Raw genomic sequence first — 27,603 nt, forward strand, 5'->3', positions numbered from 1 at the left:
GTTGAATGTGGGGCTGGAGATACCCGAATAAATTTTCAGAACTAGGGTGGAGTAAGTGCAACAACATCATCATCATCACTCCTCGCACGTTGTAGGGGCGAATATCTGAGGATACCAATAGGAGAATATCCTTGGGAGGCTGGTTGTTTGGTGAACGCCGGGAGGCAAAGTTTAGGCGAGAGCTGGCATGGAAGCGTCAGCATTGTCGTTTGACACGCTGGATGAAATGGCTCACATAGTCACATGCTTCACATGATAACATGCCACCAACCCTAATATAGGAGGATCTTCGCCGGTTTTGCCCGTTTATATTACGGGATATCCGGAGCAAAAAAGATCCTCTCCCAATACGGCAATACCCGTTTCTTCCTCCTTCAAATCTCCCTCCCACGTCTGCGCAGAAAGGGACAGGCTTTTCCTTCCGTCTCCTCGATTTCCTCGTTGCTCCCGTCCCGTCGGCCCTCTCCTCTCCTCTCGTCCCCCGCCCCGCCGCTTTAGATCTCCCCGCCGTGGCCTCGGACTTGGTTTCGCCGAGCTCCTCTTGGGGGTCCAGCCGTCCAGGTCTCCGGGAGGGTTATATATAAAGCGGAGTCCCTGAGGTGCGCTTCCTGAAGGTCCTGCTTCCTTGTTCGCCATGTAAGCTTTTCTTTATCTCTGGCTAGCTCGGGTCTGTTTTTGTTTCTTCTGAAAATGCAGGGGAAGCAAGCACGTTTTTACTGGTTTATTTTGGATTCCAGCATAGCTTTGATCTTGGTTCTGAATTAGTAGGTACAAGTGCAGCCAGCTGATGAATTGCTCATTTTCATTTGTTTGTTGGATCAGAATGACTGCGGCTGCGGCGACAGCTCACCATGCCATAGTGTCTACACGATCCACCCGGCTTTGGAATGCCAAGAATTCTAGGTTCGATAAGAATGTGTGTTTAGTTTCAGTTGGAAGTTGCTGCCCGGGAAACCGAAAATTGGGTTTGCTTTGTGCATCGGGCTCACAGTCTTCAGTCACGGAGCCTGTTCAGCAACCCTCCAATGGCAAGGGTGATCACAGCCCTAAGAAATCAAGTAACTCCCGCAACTGTATTACAATGAACACCTTTTTTTCTGGAGAAAATAGATGTAGTTCTGAAAATTTGTTATTCTTGTCTGATTGTAGAGGAAAGTTCCCTTATATTGATCCGGCACGGTGAATCAATGTGGAATGAGAAAAATCTTTTTACTGGATGTGTCGATGTGCCCCTGACACCAAAGGGTGTCCAAGAGGCCATCGAGGCAGGTTCAAGGATACGCAACCTCCCAATCGATGTGATATATACGTCGTCCATGGTTCGTGCTCAGATGACTGCAATGCTTGCCATGATGCAGCATCGGCGCAAGAAGGTTGCTCGTCTTTCCTTTGTTAAATGCAGTGTTCATATCTCCTGGGCAAATTATGTTGAGGAGTCCTGTCTTTGTATTTCCAGGTTCCCATCATAATGCATAATGAGAGCGAACAAGCTCACAGTTGGAGTAAGATATACAGTGAAGATACAAAGAAACTGTCCATTCCTGTTATAACAGCTTGGCAATTGAATGAACGGATGTAAGAGTTTTCTCCCCTGTTATGCTTTAATTTTCTTAGCAGTTCGTCAGTTGTCTCTTGAAGCATACATTGGCACATTCTAGGTACGGTGAGTTGCAAGGTCTTAATAAGCAAGAAACTGCTGACCAATTTGGCAAAGAACAAGTTCACGAATGGCGACGTAGTTATGGTATTCCTCCTCCAAATGGTGAGAGCCTAGAGATGTGTGCAGAGAGAGCCGTTTCATATTTCAACGATCAGGTAACCATATAACTACATGAAACGGTGCATTTTATTCACTTGGATTATTGTTACCTCTACACCTTACTGTTTACTATATGCAACATGAGCAAAAAAGAAAGAAAAGGGACTCCTAGGGCGCACAACTCATGGGCATCTGATGCTGATGACCATACCACAAATTTGTTTATGTGTTTCGTTTCTATTGTTAAAATTGCACAACCTGATTGGTTTAAAATTTCAACAAAATTTTGGTGAAATTTCTGAAACTTTAGCTTTTCAATCAAACATTTGTGACGATAATTTGAGCCCAGTGCGAAACAGTTTATGTAGATTTGCTCTTTCCTAAAATCCAGTGTGCCATTTCTTTTTTGAATGAGAACCGAGTAATTAACTGTGTAACTTGTACTAGACAAATTTATGTTCTGCTACAATTTTGATAAAATTTTTGGTAAAATTACGGTGAAATTTTAAACACGAAATCCAAAATAATTTCCGAAATTCCTGAATTTCAGTCATTTCTGTGGGTACTGAAATCTTGTCGCAAAACTAAATTTTAAACCTTTGGCTGATACCAAAATATTTGAACAAAAAGCTTTTCGTTTATCCTGTAGACAACTGTTTTTGTAGTTCCTATCTAACATTTTGAGGGATTGCCTAATAGGTTGTTCCTCAACTCACGTCTGGAAAGCACGTGATGGTTGCTGCACATGCGAATTCACTTCGTTCAATTATAATGCATCTCGACAGATTGACTTCTCAAGAGGTGATCTATTCTTGTAGAATAATTGCAGCCTATCTTCCCTTTTTATTTTATTTTTATTTTTCTTGCGTTGTGCTGAAATTCAGACTGAGACTGACACTCTCTTCTCATCAGGTTATCAGCCTCGAGTTGTCAACAGGCATTCCTATGCTTTACATATTCAAGGAAGGAAAGTTTGTTAGACGGGGCAGCCCAGTAGGACCTTCTGAAGCAAGCGTTTATGCTTATACAAAGGTAAGGCCCGGGTTTTCTCCATTTCCAACCCCAGTGTGCTTAATAAAAGAATTTGTCCCCCCTGGGAAAAAATGAATTTGTTTATCCATGGTATATGTTGAAACAAACTGATTAATACAATAATATTCCACTGATAAAGGTATAGAACTGTCCTGTTAGCCGCATCTGAATGGTCTTCAGTTCATATTGTACATAATTTAAACGAGAGTTCATGTTGACTACAAAATTTTATTAATCAGTTGTGATAGACAACATTGTATCTTTGATAAATGTAGAAAGAAACACATATAAGCATTTGATTGGAGTAAGGTCCGCCTGTATGTTTGATGTTGATAAATTACCTTGCTCTGCCAAAATTTATTGAAACTATAGCACTCTTGCTTACATTGCTAGCCTTCGTACTGTTCTTGAGACTTGTTTCTTGATCATATGCAGAACTTGGCTCAATACAGACAAAAGCTTGATAGTATGGTTCAGTAGAAGGTCAGTAAGTTATAATATGTGTGTCTGGTGTGGCCAACTGCTAAATGTGCGTTTTTCTGTTTGATGTATTTTCAGGCTTTCTAGATTAGTAGTGTTGTAGTAAAATAAAACTCTTATATGGGCCGGATCGTAAATTCTACGTGGCGACGATCGAGTCAACATTTCCCAAACACAAGTCAAGACGTCCACGTGGCGCGGTCAATCTTACGTGGCAAAGGAAGACAAGTCAACAAGTCAGCCTCTCATGCCATGGTCAAATGGTCAAATGAGTTAGAGTAGGGGGCAAGAAAGGTGTGAGGAGGGGGCCCTTAGTCCATGGTGGACTATGGATCAAGCCTCACTTTTCTCACATGTTGCACACAAAAGTTATGAACCAAGAAGCTATTTTTATCATTTTGCCCTCACTCTTTTCTCTCCCTCAAGGGTAGCCATGGTCTTTTGTCATGGACTCTTAGGCTATAAATACCTTTTCATGGGGGCATGTAACATTCACTTTCACTTGAATAAACTCAAGGGGAGAGTGCTAGAGAGCCTCTTTTAGAGGAGATTTAGTTTCGGATCTCGGAAAGCCTCGTTCGGCCCGAGCTCGAAGGAGAGGGAATCGGGTTAGAGTCCTAAGGGTATCTCGACCCCGCTACTTGGGAAGCCTCATTCGGTCCAAGTACGGGGCGGCCCCTTTCGACCTCTCGCTAAGTGATTCGGGGAGTCTCGATCGACCCGAAACGCTTTGGCTAATGATCCCCTCGAAGCCTCTCCTAACATAGGACTAGGTCGCATCCGCAAGGTCGACCGAACCTATTAAAAAAATATTAACGTGTCAACTTGTCCAAGTGTATGACGATCTTCGCTATAAGGCTGGCGTACACGCTCTACTTTTATACTTGCACTTGTGTCATTGAGTTTTGGCACCCCTTACTCTTATTATTGTCGAGAACAACAACAAGTAGTGATATGTCCAATATGCCATTGTTTTACTGGGAACTGGTTAAGGAAAAATTTCGACCAGCAGCATTTCCTACTAGGAGTTAGAAGTGACAATTCGTCACCTGTAAACTTGTGTATCAATGTGTTCTGTGTAACTGGTCAAGAATGGTGTAAATGTAGCGGTACATGTTGTATAGTAAATTGAATTTATTGAACAGAGTAATACAACACATTTTCTGCATTTCTGTTTTCTCAAATCACTATACATGTTGTATTCCTGGTTTCATATAATTTTCACAAAGAGTAAAAATTTCCTTGCATTTGATTTGGGCATATGCAGATATACAATAAATAAATTCTTAAAAGTGAAATCCTCTTTCTAATGTCTAGGTAAGCAAATAGCATAGACTATAACATGCTGTCAGATTAAATAATCATCGGACCAAAAAAAAATCGAACAAGCGGCCGATGCTGATGGTCACAAATCAATACTACACCTGCAACTGAATTCCTCTGTTGAATTCAATTGCGAACTCAAGCTACCCTGAATTTGGAGCGCCCATGAAAATGAAATCATCAACGACCTACTCTTAATTACTCTACAGTCTACACAAGCACCACTAGGAAGATGAACAGTATGAGGCCAACAGCAGCCAGCAGCAGGCATTTCGTGGACGACGAGCTGCCGGGCGACACCGGAGCCGCCATCTCCACCTCGGCGGCCCACGAGACCTCTTCTTCCGCCCTGCTCGTCGTCTCGGCGGTTCTCTCGATGTCGCCGTGATCGCCGACAGCACCGCCGCCGCCCCCTTGGTCATCATCATCGGCCAGCGCGGCGAGAGCGAGCTCCCCCAAGATGGCGTCGAGCTCGGCGATCACCTGGTCCACCTCCCTTATCCCCTGGTCCCTCTCCTCCTCCACCTCGGCCAATTCCTTGCCACCGTCCACGGAGAATGCCAGCAGCTCTTGCTCCTCCTTTCTCCTCTGCTGAAGCTGAAGCTGCACTCGTCGCTCTGCTGCTCTGACCCGCTGCTGGACCTGCAGCAGCTCCCTCATGGCGGCCTCGAAGTCCATGGCCAGCTTCGAGCCGGGCGCTATGCTGTTGTTGTCGTTGCCTTGCTTGAGGTTCTGCGAGGTGGTCTTGGCCAGCCGCGTGGCCTCGGCCTGCGTGGCCCGGAGCCTGGCGCGGAGGGCGGGGGTTTCCTTGGGCGTGCCGAGCGCGTCGCCGAGCTGCCGCAGCGCGGCTGCCTTTGTGTGGATCTGGAACACGCCGTGCGCCACCACCTGGGGCAGCGGCGCCGGCGCCGGCGGCCGCAGCGTGCCCGCCTCCAGGTCCTGGAAGCTCATCTTGTTGATCGGTGAACTTGTGCTTCCAGGTGGCTAGTGTTGTGCATTGACGGGGTCTGGGCCTCTGGGGTACTTAACAACGGCGATCGATCTGGCTCTAGGTCGGCACCGTGTCGGAGTCGGATCCCGGAACCAGCACGCGGCGACACTATCCGGTTAATTCCGACTCGAAGTGCGATTTAAACCTTTTGTCCGAGAGGCTTTTCTGCTCCATCGTTGCCACTCGCAGTGGTGTGCCCGCCCTGTGATCCTCCGGGCCGGGTGTGGTGGCCGTGTATTCTTCCGTACGTCGTCACAACCGTGATTTTTAAGCTTTGAACGTACGCAGTATGTTTTTTTTCCTTTCTTTCAAATGAAATCGTAAAGAAGACCATACGGTATAAATATGAATCGTTTACAACACTCGGAAGTCGAAACTAAGGAGGTGAAATTTTACATTCACTCCCCAACCAAAGTGAGCATATATAGCTCACTTCGAACACGAAAATGTTTTTCGAATTCCTGTATCCATATGTAACTTTTGAATTCAGAAATCTAGCATACCCTTCGAAAAATAATACTCCCTCCGTCCCATATCAAGTGACTCAAATTTGTCTAAATATGGATGTGTCTGTATACTAAAATATGTCTAGATACATGTAATAGAAAGTCAATTAATATGGGCGGAGAGAGTAATCTATACCAATATATAAATTGCGTGATGAGAACCGTGGGCGTTGGCCGTAAGTCTCCATCGCCCAAAACCCCGATCTCTTTGTCGCCACACCCTCTCTGCCTCCTACTCAGATCCCATCCAAGTCAAACACGAACTCCCCCCCCCCCTTCTGCCTCCTCACGTCCCATCTCCAACACGAACTCAAGCAATGGGATCCAAATCCAATTCTCGATCTCTTCCTCGCCCCGCCTCCTCCTCGCCCACCTGCCCTGATCCGCCTCCTCCTCGCCTGCCCGCCCCAATCAGCCTCCTCCTCTCACACGGCACTCGCCACGATCCGCGTCATCACCGATCCGCCGCCTCCTCCCACACGGCGCACTGTTTGTCCCGTACCACCATGCCACCAGCAGCCCAATCTGAGACGAACTTGAGCAATTAATGGGGTGTCTGTTCTACAAAAGATACTCAAGCAATGGGGTGCACGCGCGGCGGTAAAGCATCAGCCACCACGGGCGCGGAGCAGCTGTGGCTTCGGGCGCTGGTCAGCGCACGGAGGGAACCCGAGGGGGGGGGGGGGGAGTATGGGACAGGGTCGAGGGGGCGAGAGACTGCAGGAGCTCGGGGGGAGTATGGGAAGAGGAACGAGGAGACTGCAAGCCTGTGACAGTTACGACAGATGGGAAGCGATGGATTGGGCCGAGAAAGAGAATTCAGGATGGGAGGCGGACTGGGCTGGAATTGTTTTAGGGCTTTGTCAAAAAGCCCGAGCCGATCTGGGCTCAACCCGAAAAAAACACACGAACCACTAGGTGAGTTGGCAAGATATTTTGTTTTTAAATAAACTTCTCATTAAAAAATAAAGCAATTACGAGTACTATATATTATATATGCACGACTGGCTATTTAAACTATGTATATTTGTGCACTTGGTATTCCAGGTACCTATCAAAAATTAAATTAAATATACTACTCCGTCCGGCCGGAATTACATTTCACAGATTTAGTACAACTTTCTAGTAAATCTGCGACAATTAATTCCGGCCGGAAGAGTACTGATGTTTCCCGTCCAGAAGAGGAGTCTAAAAGAAGAGAATAGAAGAGAACAGGAGGAGGAAAACCGGGTGTCCGGTAGCTAGGCAGTTGAACGGCGAACACCAGCACCCTGCATGCCCGGCGGTTGTAGCCCGCGATCACATTCACAAGTCTCTCCCTACCACCCAGTTTTTTCTCCCCCGTTCCCCTCCCCTTCCTTGCCCACCTCCCCACGTTCCTCGATCTCCCGCGCGCAAGAAACAAAACAACTTCCTCGATGACATGCATCCTCTCGTCGGGGCGGCAGCAATGCCGTAGCTAGGATCGATCAAATGCGATTGCCGGCCAAAACCATGGTGTTTCTTGCCGTCGAGCACCAGATCGCATAATCGAGGCGCAAAGACAACAAGAAAAAGGTAAGATCCTTCTGTTGTCGCCGAGATTGCAACTTTGCAAATTGATTTGGGCGGTTCTCTGATTTGGCATTTTCCATTTTTGCTGTCTTTAGTGCAACATCATGTCCAACATCTTCGGCAAGAAAGGGAAGAGTTTCAGCGGCTCAGGTTCGCATGCCGCCTCCCGTTTAGATCCATTTTGCTTTCTTTCAGCCTTGTTATTCTACAATTTCTGCTCTGTATTTTGTGGATACATACAACGCAGCAAAGCATTCATATAAGTTCATTGAGATTTGCATTTCTGCTCCATGGCCGAGAGACGGAGAATCGGAAAAAGAACAGAGGAGTTACTTTGTTTTCTCTTGACATTTTTTTTCCAAAAACAATGGGCTGCTCCCATCGATTTCTATTAAAGAACGGTACCGCCCCCAGTTATTACAAAAGTTCGAGAATAAAAACGCAGGAAAGAAACTGGAAACAAACTCCAGAACAAGTATCTCAAACGTTAGGCCTAGCTATCAAAGTATCCAGGATAACATCTAATAGGAGCTAGCAGTTAATACGCAAAATCAACCACCATGTTCCGCTCTTGACGAAAGTATCAGCCTTCGATTCTTCTGCCCATTGGCGCCCAGCCTTGTTTCTGTATTCATTCACCTACTCAGTTTCTGTTTACTCCAGAACATTGCACTCCGGCGCGGGTCCGGTTCAAGAGCGCGAGCCTGAATTGCGTGGATACGCCTAGAAAGCAGAATGAGGACACCTGCAAATACAGGTAACAAAATTGCCGACTCTCGGTTTCCCCTTCTCATCATCTTCTGAATGTTGACCTTGACAATTCAAAAAAGGCAGAATTGTGAATTTGGGCATTGCTGCTTATGTTGCAGGGTGTTCGTCGGTACGTGGAACGTGGGAGGGAAAGCCCCAAACGACGGGCTCAACCTGCAGGACTTTCTCCAGGTGGACGAGACTTCCGACATATACGTCTTAGGGTAAGTATAAAGTCTCCCACGTCTTAACCGGCAAGAAGACTTTCTGCATCGGGTCCTTAATTTCCTGACGCTGTTATCACGAGTAGGTTTCAGGAGATCGTTCCCCTGACGGCGAGCAACGTGCTAGTCCTGGAGGACAACGAGCCGGCAGCGCGGTGGCTGGCGCTCATCCACCAGGCGCTCAACATGCCCCAGGAGCAGCACTACATGGACACCGACGACCCGCCGCCATTGCCGCCGCCGGATCAGCCTAGCTCGGCGCACCGGCGACGCGAGCCCAGCCGGTTCGCCAGCTCCAGCGGCGGCGGCGGCGGGAGCCTCTTCTTCCAGACGCCGTCGCTCAAAGTGCTCAGCAACAGCTACCGCGTCGACAGCGCGCTCGTCAAGACCTGCAACTGCTCCGCCGAGCCTTCCTCCCTCCGCCGCCGCGCCGCCGAGCTCCGCGACTCCGTGCACCGCGCCGAGACGCCCCCTTCTTCTTCTTCTTCTTCTTCCTCCACGGGTGCGGAGAGAGAGACGTCGTCATCGAGCAGCAGCAGCAACTGGAACGAGGATGATAATGGAGGAGGAGAAGGCGATGGCGGCGGCGGCGGCGGCGGCGGCGGGGGAGGGGGGATGAGCTACTGCCTGATCGCGAGCAAGCAGATGGTGGGGCTGTTCCTGTCGGTGTGGGTGAAGAAGGAGCTGGTGGAGCACGTGGGGCACCTCCGGGTGGACTGCGTGGGGCGGGGTATCATGCGGTGGCTGGGCAACAAGGGCTGCATCGCCATGAGCATGACGCTGCACCACACCAGCCTCTGCTTCGTCTGCAGCCACTTGGCCTCCGGGGAGAAGGAGGGCGACGAGGTCAGGCGGAACTCCGACGTCGCAGAGATCCTCAAGAGCGCCCATTTCCCTCGAGCCTGCAAGTCCAACAACGCCGGCCACCGTGTTCCCGAGCGGATCCTCGACCACGAGTAAGCTCCTCTGTTCTGTCCGTCTGTCGTCCGTATCTGAAAAACGAAACATGACAGCAATCTTCAGACAACTAACTGACTGACAAGCAACCGAGCAGCAAAATGATATGGCTCGGCGACCTGAATTACCGGGTCTCGTTGAGCTACGAGGAGACGAGGACGTTGCTGGAGGAGAACGACTGGGACGCGCTGCTGGAGAAAGATCAGGTAAGAAACTATTCCTTGCAATTGCAGATATACAGAAATTCAGAACTTCTTCGGACAGTGTAAAGTGTATTCATGGTTTGGTTGCAGCTGATGATCGAGAGGGGAGCAGGGAGAGTGTTCGTGGGGTGGAAGGAAGGCAAGATCAGCTTCGCGCCGACGTACAAGTACACGCACAACTCCGACGCCTACGCCGGCGAGACGGTCAAGTCCAAGAAGAAACGGAGGACGCCGGCATGGTATATTTAACAAGCTCTTCTAACTCTGATGAACGACAGTTTGGGTGTTAGCTGCTGTTATACTGACGAGGTGCGTGCCAGCGTAGGTGCGACCGGATACTGTGGCACGGCAACGGCGTGGAGCAGCTGCAGTACCTGCGAGGCGAGTCGAGGTTCTCCGACCACCGCCCGGTCTGCGGCGTCTTCGCCGTCGAGGTGGACGGCGGCGACGCCGCGGGCAAGATGAGGAGCTGCTACTCGCTCGCCGCGAGGATCAAGCCGGCGTCGCCGCAGAGGCACGGCGGCAACCCTGCTTCCTGTGACACCTCGTCGTAGCCGGCCTGCGTCCGTTAAGTAGCTGTATGATTAATTGGTAGGTATACTAGCTTGATTACCAAGGGCAAGGGTCAGAGGAGATTGTGGCGACCATTGACAGCGTGACACCGCATTCAAATTGTCTGCAGTTTTGTCACACTAATCTCCTCTGTTACTAACTGAAAGCATAATATGTATGGTTTATTTTTTTTGGTTTTCATCACCATTGGACACTGTCCCTTTCCAAAAAGGAAACGTTATACTTATGTCAAGGGAGGTGATTGCGGAGGCGTTTAGGGAGGCGAAAGGGGCGACACGAAAGCCAGCGATCGGGACCGAGAACAAATAAGGAATCTCGAGAAGAAGTCCAGCACCGTCGGGTGCGTGGCTGGAGGAGAGGGAAGCGGGGGGCTTTCAAACTCCTGGTCGGTCCGCTCCTTGGTGGAGAGGGCCAGGGCCGTATAGTAGCAAGGACAGGGTGGCCGACCGAACAGGGCCTCCTAAAAATTAGGGCCCCAAATTTTCTTATTAGTACTACTAAGCACATATTTAATGATGAATTAGTGAAAAACCAAGTGGCACAAGGGAAAAAGGAGAAAGCCCAGAACATGCACGTAGATCATTAGATTGATCGATTCCTGACCACGGATTGTTTCGTCTCCCAAATAACAACAACAACACTAAAATACAGCATTGGCCAAAACAATATTTTGGTTACTAGCGTCTCCCAAAATTTTAGGGCCCACTATTGGATTTTGCGGCGGGGCCTTGAATTCATAGGTACGGCCCTGGAGAGGGCAGCGAGGGATGAGGAGTTACTGGAGCGTCTGCTGGCAGCCTGCGGAAGGATATTTCTGCAGTGGAAGCACAAAGGAGAAAGGTATCTGGTGTGTTGGAAGGGAACAAGAAAACTAACGATATTTTTTAAAAATTGTCTCAAGGAGAGAGGAACAGGAAGGGAATTGACATCATGGAAAACAAAAGTGGACAGAAGCGTGGCAGGGGGCAGGAGGAAGAAGATGATGGTGATGCAAAAAAGGTTAAACGTGATGAAGTAATGGAGGGACAAGAGCATGCTCATGATTTCGCAGGGCTGTCGGAACAGCTCCGCGGGGACCAATGAAGGTCATAGCTTGGAACAGGCCGGCAGTTTGTGGTCTTCTGGCACTCCAGAAGAAGGAGGACCCTGATATTCTTTTCCTGTCCGAAACTAAACTGGATGGGAGAAGAATGGAAAAGTCCCGTCGGGTATGTTGGGTTTGCAAGGTATGATCGTGAAGGATTGCGTAGGGAGAACTGGAGGGGTTGCTTTGCTCTGGAGGCGAGGTATGGATGTTTCTCTTCGGTGGATGGGGAGGGGTCAATTAGATGTGGTGATCGAGGAGGGGGATGGTTTCCGGTGGAGGCTGACTGGACTTTATGGGCATCCGCAACAAAAAGAGACTACTTGCCGTCTGTTGCACACGCTTCACAGTCAATCGTCCCTTCCTTGGGTTTGTATGGGTGAATTTAGTGAGATTTTATTTAGTCATGAGAAGCAGGGTGGCCCTACTAAATCCCAGACTTGTATGGATAAATTTAGGGATGCTTTGATGAGTTGTGCTTTGAATGACCTTGGATTTGAAGGTGATGTTTTCACTTGGAGAAATAATAATTTTCGTATTGATGGTTATGTACGTGAGCGTTTGGATAGGGTGATTGCCAAGCAATCCTGGTGCCATCGTCTCCCAGGATATCGAGTCCGTAATGTGGATCCGGAACATTCTGACCACCGCCCTGTTGTTTTATCGGTGGATGGAGTTAGGCGGTGGAGGAGGCGGCGTGGTGGAAATAATATTCATCAACTTAAAAGGTTTGAGGCGAGGTGGCTGCTGGAGGAGGATTGCGAGCATGTTGTCACTAATGCATGGAACGTGACAAAATTGAGAGGGGGTGTACGTGCAACTGAGCTTTTGAGGTCAGTTTCGATGGAGCTTCAGACTTGGGATAGAGAAGTGCTTGGTGACCTACAGAAACACATAAAAGAGTTGAAGTCAGCTCTTGAAGAGTGCGCGCAAACTGACTTGTCTAGCCGGTCAATTCAACGAGAACAAGTTTTGCGGTTTAAGATAGATAGACTGGAAGAGCAACAAGATGTGATGTGGCGGCAAAAAGCTCATGTAAACTGGTTACAAAAGGGTGATCGAAATACCTCCTTTTTTCCATGCTGCACCCACCGAAAGAAATAACCATAATACAATAAAAAGATTGAAGAATGAGTTGGGGGAGGAGGGCTTGCAGGCCCTCGCATCTAACTATTTTTTTAACTTGTTTACCCCCGTGGCATGTTTGGAGAATGGACATTGCTTTGGATTATATTGATCCAAAGGTGACTGATGAGATGAACACTACCCTCATGGCGCCATTTACCGAAGAGGAAGTGCGGACAACCCTTTATGGGATGGGGGATCTTAAAGCCCCCGGTCCATATGGGATGCCGGCTCTCTTTTATAAGAGGTTTTGGGGTACGGTGGGCGATACCATCATTCAGGAAGTTTTACACGTGTTGCAAGGAGGTGGTGTACCGGAGGGATGGAATGAAATTGTGGTTGTACTCATCCCAAAAGTTCAGCACCCAGATAGCATGAAAGACTTACGTCCAATTAGTCTTGCAACATTGTGTACAAGCTTGTCTCAAAGGTTCTTGCTAACCGTTTGAAGTGTATTTTGGGGGAGTTGATCTCTGAAAATCAAAATGCTTTTGTTCCAGGCAGGCTGATCTCGGATAATACCATCTTGGCTTATGACATGTCTCATTTTATGAGAAGAAAGAGAAGTGGCACACGGTACGCGGCACTTAAACTTGATATGAGTAAAGCTTATGATAGAGTGGAGTGGCCTTTTTTACAAGATTATGCGGAAGATGGGTTTCGGTGCTGCGTTTGTGGATAGAATTATGGAGTGTGTAACTACTGTCAAGTACCGGTTTCGCATTAATAGTTCGCTCACTGAACAGCTGGCCCTGGGGCGTGGCCTTTGGCGAGGGGACCCAATTTCCCGGCTCTGTTGGCTAGAGCTGAGGTGGAAGGAAGAATAAGGGGTATCAAATTGTGTCCAGTGGCTCCTCCAGTTAACCACCTTCTATTTGCCGATGATTCGCTGGTGCTTATGGAGGCAAATGAAGAGAGTGCACATGCCATTAATGATATTCTGCATGTATATGAACAATGTTCAGGCAGATGATAAATAGGGACAAGGCATCGATCATGTTTAGTGCCCACTGTCCAAGACATAAGAAGGAAGCTGTGCTAGAAATTTTGGGTCTCCGGAGGTCCAGGGAGGGAAATATCTCGGATTGCCTATGCATGTTGGCCGATCTAAAACAGAATGCTTCGTTTAATTGAAAGAGAGGATTTGGAATCAGATACAAGGCTGGAAGGAGAAGACTTTATCTCGGGCTGGTAAGGAAGTGCTCATCGAGGCGGTGGCCCAAGATATTCCTACATATGCAATGTCTTGTTTCGATCTTATGAAGGGATTATGTGATGCGATAAGCCAAATGATTTGCCGCTACTGGTGGGATCAACAGGAAAATGAACACAAGATACACTGGGTTAGTTGAGAGACAATGAAATTACCAAAGCATGAGGGTGGTCTGGGTTTCCGGGATCTGCACTCCTTTAATATCGCTCTTCTTGCAAAGCAAGTGTGGCGGTTGCTTCAGTCCCGTACTTCACTTTGTGCCCGTGTCCTTAAAGCCAAATACTTCCCGGTGTCTGATATCTTACATGCGGTGCCTGCTGCGGGCATGAGCTATCTTTCGCGGAGCATCCAGAAGGGGGTGGACGTGGTGAAGGAAGGCTTAATTTATCGGATTGGGAATGGAGATATGGTGAATATTTGGGACGATCCTTGGCTGCCGAGAGATATCACACGCCTCGTCTGTGCGCACAGGGGCCAAGCCATCTTAACTAGGGTGTCCGAGTTAATTGCCCAGGAGTCTGCGACCTGGGATGAAGCACTTGTTTGTGATATCTGCCACTAGCGGATGCAGACCCCGTGTTAAAAATCCCGATCTTTGAGGAATCTGACGATTTCATTGCCAGGCACTATGATTTAAAGGGCAGGTTTTCAGTGAAGTATGCTTATAAGATGCACCTGTACAACCTGCTGAGGAAAGAGCGAGCTGAGTGTTCAAGTTTAATAGGGGATAACAATTGGCATCAGGATGTCAGGAAGGGAATCTGGCAGCTTGCCTGTCCTCCGAAGGTTCATCACTTCATGTGGTGTTTCTGCCGGAATTCCCATCCGCTACGTGTAAACATTGAGCGACAAGGTGTGGAGCTCGATACCAGATGTGTTGTCTGTCGGAAGTTGTTTAGGAATGGAAACCATTTATGTTTCAATTGCTCTGAAGTCAAGAAGATATGGCAGGCGCTGGGTATGGAAGAAGAACGGCTGCAGCTCCTTGCTTGTCATTAGGCAATGGAGGTGGGGAGTCTGATTACCAAGTTAAGTAAAGAAAAATCTGTCCCCATTGTGGCTTTCTTATGGCATTGGTGGTCAGAGAGAAAAAAGGTTAATCGAGGAGAGCCCCTATCTACTGTTGACGAATTTCAGTTCTTGATTAGACAGTTCTGCACTACTGTTGACAAAATTCAGTTCTTGATTATACAGTTCTGCACTGAATGGACTAATGTTTTTGATAGAAAGAGCAAGGTTGTAATTCGTCAGGTACAATCTTGGCAACGACCACCGCATGGCTTCGTTAAACTAAATATTGATGGAGCTTTCAATGTTGCTTCTGGCTGGGGAGGCTGGGGCTGTATTGCCCATGATGACGATGGCGATATTGTGTTTGCTGCTGCGGGTGGAATTAGAAGGGAAACTGATGCACTGCAGACCGAAGCGGAGGCTCTTATCAGAGGTACATGTACGCCGAGAAGATGTACAAGGGGAGAATAATTGTTGAGACCGATTGCCAAGTCCTCCAGCGTGCTATCTATATCTTCGTCAGAATTTGACGCAGCACCTCTCGGTGCAATGTTTCGGGAGGCCAAGTACCTTCTTAGTGTTGGTGACAAAGTTGTGACAAGCAAGGGGAGGTAAGGATTTACTCAGGTTCAGGACCCTCGAAATGTAATACTCCTACGTCCTGCTCGTCTGATCTGGTATTGATGGAGAGATTACAAGATTGTCATGGAGGCTAGGGTGCGCAGATGAGATCTAGCGTGTTGGGTATGAGAGCAGAGCCTCTATGAGAGATTGGATCCGTCTTCCCCGGGTCCCCCTCCTAGTCCTTTATATAGAAAGCTAGGTCTCGGGTGCAGAGTCCGGATCGGTTACAATTTAGAGATAAACCCTGATTCGCTTTCCTTATCTGTTTTTGTCTTGAACCGCAAGTTCAGGTACTTAGGCTTCAGGTAATGTAGTGGGCCTTCGAGTGGGCTTCATGTTGGACCGTAGTGGGTATACCAAATATGAGAACCCGGTGGGTCACTCCCACGTCAGTAGCCCCCAAGTGCCTAGTTGAGTTGTAGACTCGAGTAAAGACTTTAGAGCCGAAATCTGTGTTCGTCATGCATTGAGCCGGTCATAGTCGACAGTTTTGAATGGAGGAACCATCGACTCGGAAGTGCGTCAGTCGAGGCTTCCGCTTCAAATGAGAAGTAACCGACTTGGGAGTTCGTAGAGTCAAGTTACAATACGTAACAGGAAAGGATGGGATGCCATTGACTCAGAAGTGCATCAAATCAATGCCCCACTACTTTTAGCCAGTTTATAGTCATAGGGATAATCGCGTAATCGCCTGGAACAGATGATGGATTGGGTCCAATTAATTGCACTAGGGCAAAAACATCATTAGCCTACATCAGTATTCGAGTCTCCGGACTCGAACCTGGAAAACTGGCATAGTTCGACTTTGCCTGCTGTGGTCTTACGGTGTCGAACTCCAGTATAGAGTATGGATACCCAAAGTGTCCATCGGGAGTTTTTGTCTTGCCATGGGCACCAATTTAACTGGAAAAGACGCAGCTGGTGCGATTCCAGGCCCAATAGAAAAGCGTATGGGTCTTTACCTTCACGTCATGAATGCGGCTTCTGGTGCGATTCCAGGCCCAGTAGGAAAGCCCACATTTGTGAACATATGCACCGATCCAGTCACAAGTGCCGTGTTGAACCGATCAGCTACTTCATTGTAGGAAATGGCCTCCATTTTTGTTCCATGCAAAACATTATCACCACTAAAAAAAGACAAAACATTATACCAAATAATACTTCAAGACATTCATTCAAAATTAAAAAAATGCATTAGTTTACCATGGTGTAGGGGATGCCAACCCTAAAACGTGTGATACTTGCCTTGAAGACCACTTTGGCAGAGATCCTCCATGTACTGTTGTGGAGATGTATCTCTTCTACATTGCTGAATAATGTATCTCTGATCCTTACCTAAAACATATCTCTGGTCCTGACCCAAAACATATTTTCATTAGTTGTACGAAAAAGCTCATATGGAAAGCACAAACAGTATTACTTGCTAAAGCCTGCCGAAAACAGGTTCTTCACAGTTTCCGGTGCATGGACACGCCCTGACAATTGTTGACGCAACGGTATGGTATCGCCATGGCCTTTTGAAGCAGAGGCGAAGGTGAAGCCATACCGTCGCATCCACAATCGTCAAGGAATGTATAGGCACCGGAAACTGCAAAGAACCTTTTTTCGACAGGCTTTAGCAGGTAATATTGTTTGTGCTTTCGAAGCGATCGGGTCCATAAAAGGTTCGATCTCTGTGCTTACAGTGCTAGTCCTGGATCGACTCACTAGCACACACAATTTTAAGATGCAATATCGAGATACAAATGTCAAAGTATATTATTACAACGCAATGATCCAAAATTTAAGAATACCTCACAACTCTGCATAACGCCATATGGGTCAGCATAAACAAAATAGAGTTTTAAAACAACGGAAATGTAAAGATAGATGAGCCACATCAACACCACGGTGATAGCATGTTGGAATGTAGGTTTGCAACCCAAAACACAATGGTACCTCACTCGTCGTCAGGGGCGGAGCTAGGGAAAAATTACCCAGGTGCACAACTTTGACATACACACAAAAGAAAATGCAATTTCAACCAAAAATGTAATCTAATAATGTGTTTCACAATTCTTAGAATAGCTAGCATGTAGTAGAAAACAAGTAATCTTTAAGCGCGTACCAAAATGAAGAAACTAATGACGAATCTGCTGATTGAAGTTAGTTGGCATTACCAAAAACATCATCCGGCCTCAAGCACTCACTAACCTACTCCCTCCGTCTCAATTAAGTGTCTCAAATTTGTCCAAATATGGATGTATCTATGTCTAAAAAGCGTCTAGATACATGTAATATTTCGACACTTAATATGGAACGGAGGGAGTATAAAATTGACAATCTGACTTTAAATTTTCAGCTAAAAGCAACAAAATGAAGAACATTACCTTCATATTTACGCTCTTTTAGTTTCATGAAGCGATCAACCACTTGTTTATTGGTGACTTTTTCATTTGTTCTCTCTCGATATAGCAAATGAGATTATCACTCAAACTATCATCACTGAGCCGATTGCGCAAATCCATTTTCACAAGTTTCTTAACTGAAAAACACCTCTCAAGTGTAGCAGTGGCAATAGGCAATAGGCAATAGGCAAGAATGGATTGAGGAAGAACCTGATCTCGACGGCATGATGAATTTCGCGGGCAGTGCACGGCTCCTCACCGGCTCCGATCCTCCGATCTAGTTCAAGGCGCAGCGGCGTCGTCGGCCGTGATTTTTTGGTCGAGTTCGAACTTCTGCCTGTAACTAGAAGACCAGACGACAATGGCAGGACGATGGTATCGAGGGGCTAGGGGCTTGTGCAACGGGTTGAATCAGTACGCGCACGATCGATCCATACGATTGATCGATAGACTATTCTAGGGCCTGCAAGTAGCACCTGGCCTAATAGGCAGGCCTGCTGTCGCGTGGGCTCCAAGGTGACGCGGGCTTGGCCGGTTGGAGTCTGGGCCTGGTGCACAGTTGTCACAAATCCTTGGTTCAACGGCATAAATTAGGCATAATTAGCACTAAATTTTTTTCTTGACCCCGGTGCCTGTGCACCAGGCTGGCTCCACGTAGCTCCGCCCCTGCTCGTCGTCGGAAACAGCCACTAGAGGCTCAATACATTAAATATATTGGAAAGTTCACTAAGGGGTTGATAGCATGTTGGAATGCAGGTTCGCAACCCAAAACACAACGGTACCTTGTTCCTCAGTGATCTCCTCCACGTCGGCGTGGTTCACATTGCCCTTCTGAAATGTGTTCATCTTGTTCCTGGCCTCATTGAACTTCTTGGGGCATTCGTTGGAGTGTGTCTCATCTTGTAGCACTTGTAACACTTCACTTGGCACTACTACAAAAACCATTACTACTGCAAGCTCCCACTGACGCGGTAACAAAATGCGTCAGGCCAGATGGACACCTCCGACACTTCGCATAAAACGTGTCAAGGGAAGCAATTGGGAGCGTGCGGCAACAAACAAATCTGACACACCCTCGCGAGATGCGTCAGAGAAGTTGCACACCTCTGACGGCAGCTCTCTACCGACACTTCTTTACTTAAGGCGCGTTAGTAGAGTGTTACACAGCTCTGACGCTTTCTTCCATAGAAGTGTTAGTGCTTTGCTTGGGGAGACTCTAACACTTCTTGAAAGCAAAGCGTCAGGGTCCTTATGCTACTGCACTGACTACATTTTTTTGTGTGACTTGCGTGCATCATAGGTCAAATGCACTTGACGCACGATTCGAGATGAACATATGTAAAACAATGTAAAATGGATTGACAGATTTATAAGAAAGATAGAATAGCATTGCATTGACAGATATATAAAGGTACTCCCGGATGTAGCTACTCCCACCTTTTAACGGGTCGCGGGTGCAGTAAAATTAATTAATTAATTGCCAAAATTTATTGCCCGATTTCTTGCCTGGTTTGTTCCGATCCAGACAATATTTTCTCCTCCCATCCCTCTGTCGCCCGTACGGCCGCACGTAGATCTGAAGCAACCAGGCCGATGAGAGAATTGGTTTTGGAGCTAGCCTCCCTCGATTCTACCATCCCGTTTCGTGGATGCTAACAAATTCTATGTACTACATGCATGCTTGTCTTTTAGATGTACACCTTCTGTATACTATACACTACCTTCTGTATACTAAATACTATATACTACCCTGTGTATATTATATACTACCTTCTATATACTACTCCCTCCGATCTTAAATTCTTGTCTATATACTACCTTATATATACTACCTGCTAATATACTACATACTACCCACTACCCTGTGTATATTATATATTACCTTCTATATACTACTCTACCTTCTAATATACTAAGTACAATCTTTATATACTACGTACTCCCTAGAAACAAGAAGGTACTTAGGTTGTGTTTGTTTGGGCTGGAACTCCACAGCTGCAGATTCCAGAATCAGCTGTGGCTGCCAGTTGCAGCTGGAAGATTGGAGCTGTCTGATGTCTGTTTGTTTGGGCGGCTGGTCCGGCTGCAGCTGCAACTGAAATGTGCTGAAATGACCTGAATGACTCTGTAGTTCTGTAGATTTGGTATTAGTGCTAACTGTAGTGTTTTACATGTAAATTAATCGTTTTTTGCTGCGGAGTCTGCTTTTTCTACTCCATCAGACAATATGTACGCATTATAATAATTTTTTAGAACACATTATACCATAGTATAGTAATAATATATTGTCCACACATCGTTTGCAAAATATAAGATCGTCGTGATGGTAAATTAATCTAACCTATTACAATCCTACTCTCTTGCAGCCATCAGAGCATCAGCAATTCTATCACGAGTTGCGTCCATTGTGGCGTTGCTACTTCCCACATAGCTCCCACCACTTGTGTTGACGACATGGCCGGGAGGCATGTAGTCCTCGTCATCATCGCATCTAGCAAAGTGGTAATCATACAAATTACTATCTCGTATGAAGTTGTGCAACGCCATACAAGCAATGATAATCCTTGCTTGCTTTCTTGGTGGGTAGCTAGGCACAGCTTTCAACATGCGCCATCTTTGCTTCAAGATGGCAAAGTATCGTTCTATGACATTTCTGAGTGATGAATGTAGATAGTTGAAGACTTCCTTCCTACCACTTGCAGCGACGCCATGTTGATACTCAGGTAAATGGTACCTCGTGCCTCTAAACGGTGCTAGATAACCAGTCTGATTGGGGTATCCAGAATCAACAAAATAAAATTTACCTGTACACATGCAAGTGTGAGTCAAAAGAACAGACTATAAAATGTGTACTCGAGAGAGGCAAAATTTTAAAAAAATTATACCTCTTGGAGGATGAGGAAATTTTTCTTTATATTTGTCCAAGGTATCCTTGAATATCCTTGTGTCATGTGCCGAACCTGGCCATCCAGCCACGACCGAGATGAATCTCATGTCAAAGTCACATACGCCCATAACATTCTGTGTTGCATAACCAGCTCGACCAACATGGTTAACCGTGTCTTTGGCAGGCACGGTAACAGATACGTGCATGCCATCAATAGCACCAATGCAATTGTTGAAGTGAGGATAAAACCGTGAGCTCTGCAATCTCTCATGCACATTTCTGAATTGGGGATCAACCGGTGTAATGATGTCTGCAGCTAATAAATTCAAACACTTCAACACATGGTTGAATTTCCGATTGATAGTTTCAGTGGACCTCTGGAAACGATTCTGAACTTGACTCACAGACCGTGGGCTACCAACGGTCCATAAGAACATCCCAAGGGCCTTTTCAGAACACATGTTTCTTGTTTCTTGCAACCCATAGTCACGTACCAAAGTCTCATGCAATGCATCAAAACAAGCCTATGCATTCTGAACATCTTATAGCAATCATTGGAAGACCCCAAACTATCATAAACCCACTGCTGTCCAGTACACCTTGCCTCTCTCCTTTTCTTTTTCATTAGATATTTCTGGAAGTGAGTGGCAGCAACAAAAGCAACATACATGTATTGTTGATATATCTTCTCTTTCAACTTTTTTCTCCTCATGGCAGATTCATCCTCACTTCCACTTTCAATTGAATTGTTAGTGCCGCTGCTGTTAGTCGTACTGTTAGTTGTTGTGCTCATCTATAAACACATCAATCACAAGAGGTTAGTACCACATAAGACCAATTAATCCATACACAGCTCAAATAAATAGTAGCACATAGGAATCCATACATAGCTCAAATAAATAGTAGCACACATCAAACAAGCATATGGTTCAAATAAATTGTAGCACACAGGAACTAATCATCGAAATACATGGAAAGCAAACACACAAGGATACACTAGTTTCTCTTCTTGTCCTCATATTGTCTCTTGAGCCAATTGAGCTTCCCTTCTTTTGTCTTCATAGATAGAAAGAAACTACGATTTGTAGATTTAGCAAACAACTTTGTACCAATGTAGTGCTCATCACTAAGCTCGGATGCTCCACACTTGGCAACCTCTTCCATGAAGGCTGCAATCTCATTAGCTTCAGTAGTAGTACTGTTACTACTACTTTCAGTAACAACATGGTCAACAAACCTCTGGAACTCATTAGACATATTCGCCTTCTTCGGGTTAGATGGACTACAAGGTATTGCACTTGATGGACGTTTGGGCCTTTTCTTGAGCCATGGGCTAACAGTAGGAGTCTCGGTCTCTTCTTCATCTACATCAACCACATCTTCTTGAACCTGAATGGCAGCAACCTCTTCCACTCTCGGCATAACGGATGTGGTACCATCAACATTAGCCTTATCAAACATAATATGCATCAAGTCCAAGTTGTCCGGTGGTCCCTTGCGGAATGCTTTAATTGGCTTGTGAAGCTGCAAATAATATCATGGCATTACTACTTGTCTATGCGAGACATCTCATGGCATTGAATAAATTATCATTGCATATGAAATTTTTATACCTTGATCAATTCAGTCCACTGCTCCTCATCAGCTATTATAGTTTGCGTTTCTTCATTCCATCCAAGTCCAGTTGCCTTAATTTTGTAGAACACCCAAGCCGAATAAATAGCCTTCAAATCGTCCCAACGATTTTTGAGCTGCCTTCTCTCATAGTTTCTTCCGGTCTGAGCATTGAAATCTGCCACTAAGTTCTTGTATCCAGTAGCACTCAAGAATTTGGTTGGCCTATTTCGAAGCTGAACTTGTTTGGTGGCGCACTCACAAAAATTCTAGCCGCGGTAGCATCCCACACAGCTTTCACAGGTTCCACTTTGGCAGGTTCCATCTAAACAAATATATATTTACCCATATATACATCACAGAACAGTGAGCATTTAGGCCAAATTTTTTGCACATATACAAATCAACATGAGTGCCAATCACTGGAAATCATCATCATTTCGTACTAATTTCAGACAAAGCTAACAACAAAAGCGGTGCTAGATCTCCATTTTCACCAAACATCAGTACATGTACAGAGGGAACAGGGGGAGCGGGGAAGGGAAGCTAGCTGCGTTCTGTACCTTGGCAGTGGTGGAGCTTGGGGTCGGGGACCGACGGAAGGGACCTGGGGGATGGCGGACCGGGGTGCAGAGACGAGCGGAACAGGTCGTTGGGGCGGCCGAGGAGCTAGTTATGGCCGGCGGAGGAGGGGCGTCGGGCGTGGGGGCCGGCGGAAGGGGACCCGGGGGACGGCGGAGCGGGGTGCACAGGCGAGCGGAGCGGGTCGTGGGGGCCGGCGGAAGGGGACCTGGGGGACGACGGAGCCGGGCGTCGGGGTAGACGGAACAAGGGGTGTCGGGGCCGGCGGAGCTCGAACGGTTGGCTGGCGGCGCCTGCGAGGGGAGGTGAGGAACCCTAGTTCACCGTCGCGAGAGGAGACAGGAGCTCGGGTGGGATATTTGGCTGGGTTGCTTCGATGCGGCTGGGGAAAGAAGAAATAGAAGCGAACTGTTCCGTGACATTTTGGACGTTATATGTGGTTTGGTGGGGGGTATTCTAGTAAATGGGCCGTTTTGGAACTGCAGCCGGCTGGAAGAAGCACCCAGATAGCAGCTTCTGGTCGCTAGTGCATTTCTGAGGAGCGCTTGTAGGATCCACTGCTAGAATCTGGGCCGAAATTTGCTGTTTGTTTGGGTTCCAGCTTCTATGGCCTGGAAGCTGTAGAATCTGCTGCTAGGAACCCAAACAAACGGAACCTTGGAACACCACCATTGAAAAAATTCAGGACGATGAGCAGCTAGTATGCATACTAGCTACTAGAACGAAAACGAGAGTGCCTACTTTTCGTCTAGCCATACTCCCACCGCCTGCAAAACATCAATTGATTTGCCAATACTACCACCCACCCACCCTTCTGAGCACTGACCATATATATAGGCAGCTGCTCGAAGCAAACCAAAACAGCATTCCTGGATTAGTGGCGCTACGTACAGATTCCAACGATCCTACAAAATAGAGACTTTATCCATCCGGTTTGTTGGATACTGCACCGGGGTTAGCATGGCTCGTTAACGGGCACGCCCGCAAACCCAATCTGTCAGCTGTTATACAACATATTACCTTCTATTACACAACATACTACCTTCTAATATACTACCTTCTGTTATACTACCTTCTAATATACTACCTTCTGTTATACAACATAATACCTTTTAACATACTACCTTCTAACATACTACCTTCTACCTTCTAACATACTACGTACTACCTTCTAATATACTGCCTTCCAGTATACTAAACCATATACTGCATACTACTTCTCTTAAACATACTACTAGATCACGGCCAACCATATACTGCATACTACTTCTCTTAAACATACTACTAGATAACGGCCATTCTCTTTCTCGATGAAGATAATCCCCGCTGTACATGCATGCGTGTGGCCGGCCGGAGATGTACATGCATGCGTAGAATATACTTCCATCGTTCTTGTGATGGCCAAACAACAGAATGTTCTACCGGCCATGCCGGATTCTACCGCAACCCACTAACCCGGTAGATGCTCAGGGGGTAATTACTCCCGATTGTACCAAAAATGCGTGATATATATACCTACAAGCTAAACAGGAATCAGTTCCTGTTTAACTAAACAGGCAACGATCTGAACTTTTTAACCTGCACGACTGAACTTTTTAACCTGCACGATTGTACCAAAAATGCGTGATATATATACCTACAAGCTAAACAGGATGTGAACTTCCTCTCCCTGCGCTATACTCTGCACACCCATGCAGTACGGGTGGTCCGTGCGGACGGTAATTTGAAATCTGCTCTTAAACCATACAAAATTAGCAAAAACGTTATAAACGAAAAAGATGTGCCTGGTTCATAACTTTCCAACGGCGTATTACTTGCATCATTCCGACAAGTGGTTCAAAAACAATCGTAAAAATACCGTTCGTCCTTTTTAGATTGATCTGATTTCGGTATTTTTGAAATTAATCTTAAACCGTGAGGAATTTGGAAAAACATTACATATGAAATAGCTGCGGATTTTCAGTGGCTTTCTCAATGGCATATTGTTTGCGCAAATCCGAAAAAGTTTGAGAAACGCGAAGAAAAATCAGTACATCCTACACGTCAACACGGTGTGAATGTTCTGAACTTCGTGAACTTCCGTTTTATAGACTATGAACTTCCTGACGGTCTCTGAACCTTCGCCGCCTATAATCATTCCCACGCCAGAGAATAAGGAGATCTACGGGCGTGAACGTTCTGAACTTTCCTAGATACACGTGTAAACTCTTTTTTTACAAATTATGAACTTTCTGACGGAGGTTGGGATTGGGATTGCGAGGAACGTTCTGAACTTCCGTCGATACATGAGTAAACTTCCGTTATATATACGGTGAACTTCCTGACGGCCACTGAACCTCCACCGATTGTAATTTTTGCCCGCGTTAGAGAAGAAGGAGGTCTACGGGCGTGAACGTTCTGAACTTCCATCGATACACGAATGAACTTCCATTTTATAGACTGTGAACTTCATTGGTACAAGATTTTTGCCAGAAAGTTTTGCCAATCCAGATTAACAAGACTACTACACCCGTTTTTTTGCAGCCTACCAGTTAGTGAACTTCCCAATCTGAACATGTGAACTTCCCTACCATGTGAGGAAGCATCCTTGCCGGGGCCGGAGAAGAAGGTGGTAGCCCCGCGCGTCATCGGAGAAAAGAGGTGGTAGCCAAAGCCGGTTGGGGGAGGTAGCGAGTGACGGCGTCACGGGCTCCCTCGCGTCGGCCTCCGCCGTCGCTCGCTCGCCCGCGCGGGGGATGGAGGTGGTAGCCGGGGCCGATCGGGGGAGGTCAGGATCGGGGGTTGTCGGGTGTGGGGATCGAGGGTGGTCGGGTGTGTCTGTTTAGGAAAAGTTCCTACTATGTTGGCGATGATGCTGCATTATACAACATCATCGTTGTCATCGTCGGTGGTGGAGTCGGAGCTGGAGTCAGAGCCGTCGTCATCGTCGTCTGCGTGCAAGGCGTCGACGGCAACCCAATGCTCCTCGACAGCGTTGGTATGCTCCGAGTTGAGGAGCGCGGTCTGGTAGTCCCACTCCTCCCACGCCTCCGCCGCCCGCAGGACGCACTCGATGGCGTAAGCTTCTGCCCGGGAAGCACGTCTCGCGGGCGCTATCTGCTGACGGTTGGCTTCACGAGCACGTTGCTGTCAAGTGTCTAGGAGCTCAGACACTCGGAGGACGTGCTGGAGCTTGGGGTCGTTCTCGTCGTCATCGTTGCTGCGCCACGCAGAGGTGAGGAAGATGGACGCGTGCGTCCGCGGCGGGAGGAGGTGATTGTGTCCATGCCCTCCATGCCGATGGTGGTGACCATTCCCTCCATGGTGATGATGGTTGTGGTTCCCATACTTGATCATTGATGAACCACCACTACCCCCATAAGAGGTGCGTGGCTTCTGCTGTGGTCCGGTGTGAGTGCTTTCATGGTGATGCCTCCTCTTATGGCTCTCCATATGATTCTGTTTATTTTCCAGGATGATGGCTTTGTCCGGTAAAGACTGATAGGTAGGGATTTAAGCAACTGCTAGCTGAACGGAAAGCTCGTCATTTAGTCCATCCAAAAACCTCTCGCGACTCTTGGCATCAGTATCGACGTCATTAGGTGCATAGTGAGACAGTTTGTTGAATACCTCGATGTACTCCGACACCGTGCGGTTTCCTTGTCTCAGTTTGTGAAACTCCTTCTTCAGGCTTAGCACTCCCACATAGATGTGGGCAGTGCGAAAAGCATCTTAAAACATCTCCCAAGTGACACCTTCGATGAGAGAGGTAATCTGGTAGTTTTCCCACCATGCTGCGGCGGGTCCTTCAAGCAAGTGAGCAGCAAATCTCACCTTCTAAGCATCTGTGCAGTCCCCCTGTCACCTGATTCTTGTTGACCGAGCGAAGCTAGTCATCTGCCACTATGGGTTCGGTGGAGCAGGTGAAGGTGGGTGGGCGCAACCTTAGGAAATAGGTCAGCAGGTCGACATGGGGTTGTGGCCTTGTGGGTGGTGGTGCTGGTTGTGGTTATTGTTGTTCTTATGGTTGTTGTTGTTTCATCTACAGTTCGGTTGAAAGTAAAGAGTTGGGTTGTTCATCTACAGTTTGGTGGAAAGTAAAGGGTCACGTTTTACTTTCCACCAAACTATAGATGAACAACTTTCCACCAAACTGTAGATGAACCACCCACCTCACCTCGGCAATGTTCCACATTTCACCCATGTTCACTACCCCTCGGTCAATGTTGAGGAACTTTTCAGCGCACCCTTGGCAGTCCTTTGTGCGTCGCTCCACCTAGTGCCGCTTCGCTTCAGGGGCCGCATCGAGCCAGTTGGACCCCAAGGAGGGGAGCCACGTTGGGAGATCGAGATGGTGATTCGAGACCGTGAGATGCACTCCGCGACGGCCGACATCGCCTACTCCAAGCGGTACCCCAATTTCTTTGTGGGCTTGCAGTTCGCAATGCAACAGACGATGGCGCGCATGTGCGACGCCTGTCACGATGAGCTGCCACGGGACTCTACCTTCCGTCTCTTTGGGAGACGAGACGCCGGAGGAGCGTCGGTGGGATTCAACGCGCTGGGAGAAGATCCGCAAATAACAGTTGTCCAGTTCGAAGCCATGGGAAGCAACACCGTGAAGTTGGAGAATCATCTCTATGATGAGATGACGGGCCGATATCGCGGAGGAGAAAGCAGGAGACCTCCAGGAAAATCAAAGCCGTCCTGGAGAACACCATATTGAACTTGGGCAACGCTTTGGA

The 27,603-nt window shown here is 47.2% G+C and overlaps 5 protein-coding genes across 7 annotated transcripts; 2 read left to right on the forward strand and 3 right to left on the reverse strand.

Moving 5' to 3' along the window:
* The first annotated feature begins 319 nt into the window (after positions 1-319).
* Positions 320-3,800, forward strand: LOC100838748 (2,3-bisphosphoglycerate-dependent phosphoglycerate mutase). 3 transcript variants are annotated; one of them, XM_003560846.4, is made up of 9 exons: positions 321-636; positions 823-1,058; positions 1,150-1,373; positions 1,457-1,575; positions 1,659-1,815; positions 2,459-2,560; positions 2,672-2,791; positions 3,227-3,274; positions 3,350-3,800. In XM_003560846.4, exons 2-8 carry the CDS (start codon positions 824-826, stop codon positions 3,269-3,271), a joined length of 1,002 nt encoding a protein of 333 aa, XP_003560894.1. In that variant the 5' UTR covers positions 321-636; position 823; the 3' UTR covers positions 3,272-3,274; positions 3,350-3,800. The 3 variants fall into 3 exon arrangements, with proteins under 3 accessions (XP_014751967.1, XP_003560894.1, XP_014751966.1); XM_014896480.2 differs by having other exon boundaries at positions 321-599; XM_014896481.2 differs by lacking the exon at positions 3,227-3,274 and having other exon boundaries at positions 320-636.
* Positions 3,801-4,804: 1,004 nt separating this feature from the next.
* LOC100839052 (syntaxin-22) lies at positions 4,805-5,545 on the reverse strand. The gene has a single exon (XM_003560847.1). It carries the CDS (start codon positions 5,543-5,545, stop codon positions 4,805-4,807), a length of 741 nt encoding a protein of 246 aa, XP_003560895.1.
* A 1,837-nt stretch (positions 5,546-7,382) lies between these two features.
* Positions 7,383-10,584, forward strand: LOC100839658 (type I inositol polyphosphate 5-phosphatase 10). Its single transcript, XM_010231591.3, has 8 exons — positions 7,383-7,648; positions 7,741-7,795; positions 8,309-8,402; positions 8,515-8,619; positions 8,706-9,575; positions 9,674-9,782; positions 9,870-10,018; positions 10,105-10,584. Exons 2-8 carry the CDS (start codon positions 7,750-7,752, stop codon positions 10,331-10,333), a joined length of 1,602 nt encoding a protein of 533 aa, XP_010229893.1. The 5' UTR covers positions 7,383-7,648; positions 7,741-7,749; the 3' UTR covers positions 10,334-10,584.
* A 9,564-nt stretch (positions 10,585-20,148) lies between these two features.
* On the reverse strand, positions 20,149-20,889 carry LOC112270203 (protein ALP1-like). Its single transcript, XM_024458073.1, has 2 exons — positions 20,682-20,889; positions 20,149-20,600 (listed from the first exon to the last, which is right to left on the reverse strand). The coding sequence occupies exons 1-2, from the start codon at positions 20,887-20,889 to the stop codon at positions 20,149-20,151; spliced, it is 660 nt and encodes a 219-aa protein (XP_024313841.1).
* Positions 20,890-21,595: 706 nt separating this feature from the next.
* LOC112270204 lies at positions 21,596-26,311 on the reverse strand. Its single transcript, XM_024458074.1, has 4 exons — positions 26,033-26,311; positions 25,745-25,975; positions 22,297-22,566; positions 21,596-22,207 (listed from the first exon to the last, which is right to left on the reverse strand). Exons 1-4 carry the CDS (start codon positions 26,309-26,311, stop codon positions 21,680-21,682), a joined length of 1,308 nt encoding a protein of 435 aa, XP_024313842.1. The 3' UTR covers positions 21,596-21,679.
* Between the last annotated feature and the right edge of the window lie 1,292 nt (positions 26,312-27,603).

The sequence above is a fragment of the Brachypodium distachyon genome, chromosome 1, assembly GCF_000005505.3.
Source record: "Brachypodium distachyon strain Bd21 chromosome 1, Brachypodium_distachyon_v3.0, whole genome shotgun sequence".
In the NCBI taxonomy this organism is placed as follows: Eukaryota; Viridiplantae; Streptophyta; class Magnoliopsida; order Poales; family Poaceae; genus Brachypodium; species Brachypodium distachyon.